Source organism: Lepidochelys kempii, chromosome 15, assembly GCF_965140265.1.
Source record: "Lepidochelys kempii isolate rLepKem1 chromosome 15, rLepKem1.hap2, whole genome shotgun sequence".
Classification (NCBI taxonomy): Eukaryota; Metazoa; Chordata; order Testudines; family Cheloniidae; genus Lepidochelys; species Lepidochelys kempii.
Window position 1 is genome coordinate 30,414,957 of NC_133270.1, and position 9,771 is coordinate 30,424,727.

At 38.8% G+C, this 9,771-nt stretch overlaps 1 protein-coding gene across 4 annotated transcripts in view; it reads left to right on the top strand.

Moving 5' to 3' along the window:
• Positions 1–9,771, top strand: part of KIAA1671 (KIAA1671 ortholog) — a 168,409-nt gene extending 158,638 nt beyond the window's left edge. For all 4 annotated transcript variants that reach the window (XM_073313248.1, XM_073313250.1, XM_073313249.1 and 1 more), the window contains 4 exons: positions 305–429; positions 1,217–1,347; positions 1,502–1,584; positions 2,440–9,771. In XM_073313248.1, coding sequence (XP_073169349.1) covers positions 305–429; positions 1,217–1,347; positions 1,502–1,580 — 335 coding nt within the window. In that variant the 3' untranslated portion in view covers positions 1,581–1,584; positions 2,440–9,771. The remainder of the gene's footprint in view (positions 1–304; positions 430–1,216; positions 1,348–1,501; positions 1,585–2,439) is intronic.

A 9,771-nucleotide genomic window follows, 5' to 3' on the forward strand; every position in this document is an offset into this window, starting at 1 on the left:
AACGGAGCAATTCAGAAGCAATAGCTGAATTAATTTAAGTATGCAATTCTGCCCTTTTACAGCCCTAATAAACAGAGTCTCTCTACCATTAGGTATTTACAATGTGCCCAGCGCCATGGTATGAGTGCTTAATCATGTCAAATAACTTCCACTGAGTCTTCATGATTCTACTATGTTACATTGTTACCGAGGAAGAGGGTTATGAGGTCAAGGCATAGACAGGAAGTTTGCTGACCAACTTGCTTTGTTTCTATTTAAATGCGTCTGGGGTGAAATAACATCTGGTCATTGTAATTTTTGTTAGAAGAGAAATCTACAAAACAGGAAGAGTCTGATGAGGAAGAAAAAATACACCGAACTGAGAGATCCTCAGCTGTTCAACCTCAGAGGCTTCCTGTTTTTCCAGGCATGGACCACTCTGTTCTCAAGGTGAAGATAGACAGATCATACTAGATTAGGTCAGGGGTCCATCTAGTCCAGCATCCCATGATTGACAGCGGCTACCATCAGATGCTCTCCAGCAGAAGGTGCAAGAATCCCCGAAAGGGCAATTTATATATTAACCCAGCGGTTCTCAAACTGTGGGTCGGGACCCCAAGTGGGTCACGATCCCATTTTAATGGGGTCACCAGAGCTGGTTTAGACTTGCTGGAGCCAAAGCCTGAGCCCCACCTCTCGGGGCCGAAACCTGAGGACTTCAGCCCTGGGCGCCGGGACTCGGGTTACAGGCCCTCTGCCTGGGGTGAAGCCCTTGAGCTTTGGCTTTGGTCCCCACACCGGGGGCAGTGGGGCTTGGGCGGGCTCAGGCTTTGGTCCCTGCTCCTGGGGTTGTACAGTAATTTTTGTTGTCAGAAGGACATTGTGGTGCAGTGAAGTTTGAGAACCCCAAACAGTTCAGAGGAGAAAACTTGATGATCTGTTAGATGGCCTAAGAAACTTATAGCAATGTTGTAAATAGCTTTTTCACTCATTGACCCTGTATTATTGATAGAAATATTGGCAGTGGTTTAGAAGGAAATTTAACTTCATAATAGTTTGTGTATGTTTTCACAACAGCTTAGATTTATGGTAAATTCCATTATAAATGTATGCAGTGTATGGATTTCAGGCTTGTGCTTTCTGCTGCTTCATACGCCAGTGAAATGATTTGAGTGATCAGATTGTCCTCCAAGGAAATCTAAAAGCAGTTTTTTTTAAAAATAAACCTTTCTTCTAGGCTCAGCTTCGGAAAAGACAAGAGCCCGAGAGTCCCAGTGAAATAAATTCTGCACAGCTATTTAAATCCCAGCTCCAGCAAGGAGCTCCTGGTGGCAGGGTACTGCCCTCTAGTGCTGAGAAGGAGAACAGGTGAGAGAGCTGTTTAAATCCCAGCAAGCTGTAAATTCAGAAATAGCTGGTCATTTCATTGCTCGGATCCTAGAAGAATATGGCTTATTTTGATTTTGTTTCTGTAATGAGGTATTGTCATTGTAGGATAAAGTTTATTTTGCTGTGTCCTTAGATCAGAAGAAATGTCTCCTCAATGGCTGAAAGAGCTGAAATCGAAGAAGAGGCAGAGCCAGCACGAGAATCAGGTTTGAGAAGGTACAGTACAGCAAAATTAGAGGTGTCACTCTGTAGAATTTGCATCTGACTGCTTTGCTGTGAAGTCTCCTGTCTTTTCAGCCAAAAGAGATTCTTAGATGATGGAAAAGTAACATGCAGTTACCTTTAGCCCTTGCAGTCTGGCAGAAACAATGTTTGTTCAAGTATTCTCACCCTATTTCCACAGGGTCTGGGTAAGCTCTTGCTGTGACTGGTACAGCCATGTGGCTGGACATGCAGCAGACACATCTTTGCAATGCTCAAGCCCCTTAAAGCTGATGCTAATGATCTGAAGCTTTGAGTGGAAAATCTGTTCTGAACCTGCCTGTACACTGACTCTGCAAGCAAAGAGTATACACATGTTGTATGTAACTGTGCACTCCATGTCCAAGACAGAAAAATATTTCCATAATGAAGCAGATCCGATTTCATTGGAATTTACTGTACAGATTATGCTGTTTTCCCCTTTCTCTTATTGTTGTTTAGCCTTATTTACTACCCCAGATGAAGGCGCTATTAACTTCTCAGCAGGCAATTCTATGATGATAACATTCATCATTCTGCTAATTTTATAACAATATGTAGAGTCCTACTAAGAAGTGTTGTCATTGTTTAATGGGCAGGTTCTGCAGATAGCTATTTAAAGCATTGGAGCACTTGGTTTCAGTGATGCTCTTAATAGTTCATATGCAATTTAATAACACAAAATAGCTTGCTGCTGCTGCACCAGCAACATGCAAAGAGCATCATCGATGGTGTACACGTGTCACCGAGACTTGAGAGTCCCGAGGGTGATGTGGTTAGTTACATTTATGAACAATGTCAAACAGCTTCTGTGTTTTATTTCCTTTTCAGACACTGATTATGACTAGGAAAAGACCGAGAAGTATAACAGAAGCCTTAACTCATCTGAACCTAACATTCACACATCATGCTGCTGCTGTTTGCTTCCTGCCTCGACTGCTATGTGCATGGTGCCTTCCTGCTTTGTGGAGAAAGCTGCTTAATATTCATAGACAAATACAAAGCTGTATCTTCTCAGATAGGGAAGGATATAGTCACTTTAGAACTACCTGAAGTAAGAGATGGTGCAGTATAGTTAGTACTTCAGAAGGTCTTGCCAGAGGGTAACATTTGTTCTAGGAAATACGGCGCATCAGAAGAAGTCCCCTTGCCTTCAAACAAAGATGACATCTCTGCAGAATTAAGCTATGTTCAGTAACTCAAGCATGTGAATGCTAGTAGGCACGTCAAGTGTAAAGGCTGGGGTTTGTATTTGTTTATGAAAATAACAAAATTTTAAATTTATATTCATCTTCCTTGTGAACTAATAGTGGTTCCTATTCAGAATGAAGTTTGTGGAAGAGAGAGTGAAAGAACAAATCCTGTTTACTGCCATATTAAAAAATGAAACTTGACTGATATTTTTTTAAAGATATTTTTCATTGGCTGATGCTTGCACATGATCTGCTGATCAGGCAGATCAAGTTGATTTTTAGATTGAGCATAAAGTTAATTTTTCATTCTTTAACTGAGATTGTCTGGTCTGTCAGCATGTAGCATAACTGCATCATTAGAATGTCATATTCTTAGGATGATAAAGCAATAATGTCAACCAATTTTCTTTAAAAATAGATGTAAATATTGTTTTTATTACTCAAAAAGAAGAGACGAGGAAGGATGTATAGTCTTGTCAATATGAGGGTTCCAGGTAATTGCTGAATGTCATTCTAGAAGCACCTCAGATTGTCCCACTGGATATTTTTATTAGTTACCTTTGTAAATATCAGTTTTAAGTGTTTATTTTTATGCTGATTTTGTAGGATCACCTAAATGCAATCTCTCACTTCTCAACTGTTTATTGAAATGATCTATACATTTTACTTTGGTAAGACCAAATGCTGGTATGTTAGCAATGTAGATAATACTAACATCACAACACAGATGTGTCAGTCACATCAGAAGAATTTTGATGTCTTTGGATCCAGATTCTGAAATTGGCAAGATTTTTTTTAACCAAAAAGTTCATTTATAAGTAAATTATAAATGGATACTGTATTTAAAATATATATTAGTTACTTACTTTTCCCCAAGTGCTCTTTCCAGAAAATCTTTAAAAATATACGCTAATGGGAAAGCTCATTCCGTAAGGTAGGCCCCGCCAGGACTCCGATAAGGAGAGCAAGTGTAATGGAAGGGAGAATTGAATCAAAGCAGACGAGCTCTTTCTATTCTGCTATTCTCATAACCTTCTGTGGCAAACTGTTCGGGCCTGAACAGTCAGATATGATGAAGCTGCACACAGTTGCATTCTGGAAGCAAAACACAGTGTTCGCTGTCTACTGCACTGCAGTTCTTGTCTCCCGCTGAAAGGTTATTATATAAATTAAATGTTAAAAACCGGGCACCCGCACTTGCACGCATTTTCCCTTTTCCTGCTCAGTGTTTCAGAAGGCTTGTCTTATGTGTTACTACCACAACAGTGCACCTGCTAGCCAAAGGGTAACCTTTGTCTGCCATCCGTCAAGTTTTTAGCTGCCATAAACCATGTGCCAACTTTTGTTCTAAAGAAGTCACAAATGAGGTGAGTTCACTCCCAGCCTGTATTTCAGTAAATAACTGCAGTATGTCAAGAGATATGACCAGTATGCTCTTCTCCCTTTTACTATCAGAATTCTAACAGTAGCACCCCTTATTTTATAGAAATACAAATGAATATTTTTTCACTTCAAAATAAAAATGTCTTTGTTCAGTTCTTTGCCCTGCTCCATGTAAGAGAGGTGACAATGCCAGATACACTGTTTTACAGTTTCTTCTGCCACAGCTCAGTGAATTCTCAAATATTACTGCCAAATGGAGTCACGCTTCTGCCCTCTTTCATGTGGATAACCTCCCCTTTCCCCTCCCCCCGCCCATAAGGGGAAGGGGGAGAAGCTTTCAGAGGAGCGCAGTTGTCCAAACTATTAGAGACACTGTTGACTGCTTTTTAAAACTAGTTGTATATATTTTCTGCCCATTGTTTATGTGGTGTGGGACCTGTTTTTATTTTGGAAACGTAACTTTTAGGCAAGCTTTGTATTTTTCTGTGCTTGTAATGCATCAGCCAACTTGTTTTGTCAGTTGTATACCAGATGTTCTTGATGGTGTTGGTGTGTACAATTTGAACAGTATTAGCTGCAGGGTTTTTAGGTGTGACAGAAGAATGTTGGTCACTTTTAATTTCCCTTGCTAAGCGTGAGTGGCTTTCTTTTTTTTTTACGGTATTCAAAACCCAAATAAATTTATTTGCGAGCATAAAAATGCTGAGGGAGGTTTAATTTTAGGATTGAGCAACTTGATAGTGTCTCTTTAATGACAAAAAGAAAAGGAGCACTTGTGGAAAAGTACTCCTTTTCTTTTTGTGAATACAGACTAACACGGCTGCTACTCTGAAACCCGTCTTTAATGACGGAGCATTTTGTCTAACGCTTCCTGATGCAACAAAATGAAAGCCACAAACTCTTTAGATTGTCAGCTGCAGTGTTTTTGCTGTGCATTCTGATATACTGAGGGGATTGGTTTTGCATATTGGCAAAGCCCTTTGAATGAGTATGTGTTTCCATTTCTCTATGGACAATGCACTGAAATTTACTGTAGTTTTACTGCTAGTGAGAAATGTTTAATCTTATATATGTCTGACAGAAAAAATCTTTAGGATAAGGTTGAATGGGATAGTGTTTTTTTTCTGATCTTTTATTTCTTCATATTGTATGTGAATTAAATATCTATTTTCTCTTGTGACTCCAGGTTCCCATCATGTAATTATTGAAATCATAAATATTTATTACACATATGATAACATGCTGTAAAACTCCTTTCTTTAGATTAAGTCCATTTTAATTGCAAATAATGCTTATGAAACTTTTTACTATTTTACTTTAACAATCACAGATTATAACTTGCTGTTAATATGAGCCAGGAATGAACTCTTACCTGCAGCATGTTCTTCATGTATGATATATATTTTTTTGTATTAATAACTATTGGAAGCTATTTTAAGAGTAAGTTTTAACTCTTAACTCACTTTTACCTGAACTCTCTTTGTAAGTGTGATAGATGGAGATAGCTGGTGTTTGGCATTCACCATTGAATACAGGGTGCTTTTGCAGAAGTATTTTGTTCTTTTTATTTAAGACCATCACGGTTTTCTCTGTGTACTTCATCCCACAGCTGTATTAGTAGAGCAATAGTTTCAAAAAGTAAATGTAAATCAGTCTGGTGTATGGAACTTAGAAATACGTCGTTAGTGCCCCTTTTTTCACTGAAATTAGGAGAGTCCGCCCCTAGAATTTTAATCCACTTATGTTTTAGGATCAGTACAAGCATGTACATTTCATATTCACTGGAATCGCCAATTGGCCTTTTCTTCTCCTTTATTTGTTTTTGCAAATTCACCTTGTTTATGGCTGTGTATCTTGAGGTTAGTATATGCTAAGTCAGTGTTTTTACTGGTTTTGTATTACCTGCTGTACACAAAGATGCTAAATTTCTGCTTTCCATTTTAACATTTTTAACGTGGTTGTGTAGGATTAAAAAACTTGCTTCTTGCTTGCACAGAGATTTAGCTTCCCACCCTCTGGTATTTTGTTTTGATCACCTAGTTATTGCTGGCAAACCACCAGAAGCATTGTATATCAGAAACTGCCCGCTACTAATTCACAAATCATAGAATCAGAGAATTGTAGGGACCTTGAAAGGTCATCTAGTCCAGTCCCTTGTCCTCAAGACAGGCCTAAGTATTATCTAGACCATCTCTGACAGATGATTGTCTAACCTACTCTTAAAAACTTCCAGTGAGGGAGATTTCACAACCTCCCTAGGCAATTTGTTTCAGTGCTTAACTACCCTGACAGTTAGGAAGTTTTTCCTAATGTCCAACCTAAACCTCCCTTGCTGCTATTTAAGCCCATAGCTTTTTGTCCTAGCCTCAGAGGTTAACGAGAATAATTTTTCTCCCTCCTTGTAACAACCTTTTATGTACTTGAAAACTGTTATCATGTCCCCTCTCAGTCTTCTGTTCTCCAGACTAAACAAATCTAATTCTTTCAGTCTTTCCTCATAGGTCATGTTTCCTAAACCTTTCATCATTTTTATTGCTCTCCTCTGGACTTTCTCCAGTTTGTCCACATCTGTTTGCAAACTTTTGCTCAACCATACTATCCAGAGCAGCATTATCAATTAGTTTGTAATTAATTTTACATGTTTGTACATGTACTTAATATGCCTGCAATGTGTAAGGTAGTAAACCGTGGATGTGGTTTAATGTAAAGTTGCTACATGGAGAGCCCTGCTGTACCAAAATATCACAATAGAGATCCGAGCAATTCTAGGGTAAGTTTAATATAAATAGTTTGGAATCCTTTAAAAATCTAGGCACCCAGTGACATTAGCTGCCTTCTTTACACTTTGCATCCTGACTGTGCACACGGCTATGCCCAATACCATCAAAAGTATGTAGTGTAAACTGAGTGTAATTGGCTTTTGAAGGGTCTGTGTCACACATTTTATTTGAAACTTTGGAACCAAAAGAGTTGATCAGTCCAAACTCCCATTGCACCAAATGTCCAAAATGTTACAATTCTGTGATGATAGAAATGTGTTCTAGAAATAAACAAGCAATGTGTTCTATACTGGATAAGAGAAGGAGTTCGGTGAAGGTGTCCTGTGTAGAATAATTGGCATGAATTAGGCATGGTCTGTTTTGTAAAATATCATGGAAGTCACTGAAAGGTAATTTTTTGGGAGATGCAAATATGTTCAATAGGGCTGTTCTGTGAGTGGTAAAGGATTACTGCTAATTTACTGAAATTTGGTTTTCTTGGACTAGACCAAATGGGTCAGTTCCATAGAATGTTAAACCTCTGTCAATCTAGTTGGGCCCGGTGTCTCTCATTACCATACAAATACCTTTCCGTGTCAGTGAAGTTTAAAACCTCTTCAGTCAGGCTAATCTGTAACCGAAGAGTTGATCCAGACTTCTGCAATTGGACAGTTCAGGCAGGTTAAACCGTAAGAGAGAGCACCTGCTATCTCAGGAGGAAAAGAATGTAGTTGACAATGCTGACAATCTTTAAATTCTTTTGCACAGGTTCATATTTAAAACATGAAACAATTTCAGTCTGGAGGTAAATGTTCTTTTCTAATGTTCTTGAATTTAAGTAATAAAATAAACAGTATAAAGCAAGCCAACGTGTCCTTGTGGGGCAGGGTGTATTTATATGCTAACATGGCCACTCGGGAACCATCTATGAATGTGGAACTCTGCACTACCTTGAAAACTCCTTTTTCTCCTATTTGCCCTTCATACGAACCAATCCATGCTGGTTTGCCATTACAGCATCTGTTTAACTGACGAGACCATAGTGTTCACACGTACTCACCTCATACAAAGTGTTAGGAGCTCAGCTCCTTAAACCCGTGTCAGAGGGACTCAGATACTACAGTGATGAGGATCATCTAAGTACCTGGTTGGGTAAGGCAAATTCTGTCCTGTGGCACATGTGTGATGCTCTCACTGGGTTCGATGAGATCTACACCAATATCCAAAGGCAGCGTTTGGCCTTTAAACATTAGATTAGAAAGGGTCTCCGCTGTTTCTGTATGTTAACTCTGGGCCCCCATTTTTTTTGCAAAATATGTCCTCTCTTCTTAGAGCTCACAGCCCACCTCTGCAGCTAAGCTTGCAAGATGCTAACATTGCATTGCTAATTAACCCAACCCATGGACGAAGGGCCAAATCCAGATTTGGTGTAAGGTCTGGTCTTCACTAGGAAAAAAGTGTGTTCTGAACTCAAGTTAGCTAACTTGAGGTACAGTCCTAGTAAAGGCAAGGCAGTTTGTTTGTTGAATCGACTTGCTAGCAGTAAACTGCCTTTTCTTCACTAGGATTCTACTTTTAGTTACCTAGAATTTTCACTGGAGCCAAGAACACACCTTTTCCCCCCCGAGTGAAGACCAGGCTTCACTGGTTGGCTACAACCACATTAACATCTGTGGAGTGCTGCCTTTTACAGTGGGTTTGAATATGAACCAATGAGCACAATATTCCGAGTCCTCTGTCATCCAGGATACCAGAGTCTAAGGATATTTGGTCAATGCAGGCTCTTGATTACAATGATACAGGGCAGGGAGAATGTGTGATGAGCCGTATGCGAAATACGTCGGTTCCAGGGTGTGATTGGAAATCCTTTCTCATATCAATGTGCTTTCCCTGAGGCACTTCAAACCACTGTTTGGTCTGTCCCATCCCATGCCATCCCTCAGTTGAAAATATTTTTACCAAAATATGTGTTGACGTGATTTTTTCATCCTATTGAAGGGATTTGGAGAGAAGGGGAGGTTCGTGTGGTTTATGGATTTTCTTCTTACCATATTGAACATGCTGACTGTATCAAGCCTGTTAAAGAAGCTATTGTATAGATAAAAACTTTTATATCATTCTGCATAGCCTTATAGAACATGTAAATATGGATCACACAAGGAATAAATGTTGTGCTATAGAAAATATTTTGTACTACATAGTTTCCTAAGTAATACAGATATTCTGTCTATTGTGTATATACTTGTATGACTATGATTCCAAGTTTAGCGTTGCCAGATATTTACAAAAGATGTTGTTTTCTAATAGTGCTGTGAGCATTTCTCAAAGGGATTAAAGAAGCTGACAGCAAGAGGAAATGGAGTTCTATTAGGAAAGAAAACTCAGTACAATATATTATCCCTACCCTCTGTGATGTTTTGCAACTGCCTTATCTATGTGCATCTTCCATGAACTTGGCAAACGAAGCAGGATTTTGGGGCACTTTAGTCATTGCAAAAATAAATGTAAGTGAAGATGTTACCAAGAAAATGAACATATGGGAAAATACCTTTATTTTTAAAGTAAAAAAGAGAAAATTACAGTATCTTGTTTGGTAAAAGATACAAATGAATACCATTCCAGTCCCTCCCCTGAGGATTTGTTCTGTACAGAAGTAATTTTATATTTTACAACTAAGAGTTTTCATATCAATAGAAAAGCAGATGAAAATGTGAAAAGGAACTGCAATAAAAGTGAACTACAGTAAACTGCTGTCTATGGTGGATCTTTGCATGTACAAAATGTGTTGCATTCAAACAATGACAATAAATTAGAGTACAAAGCTTGGA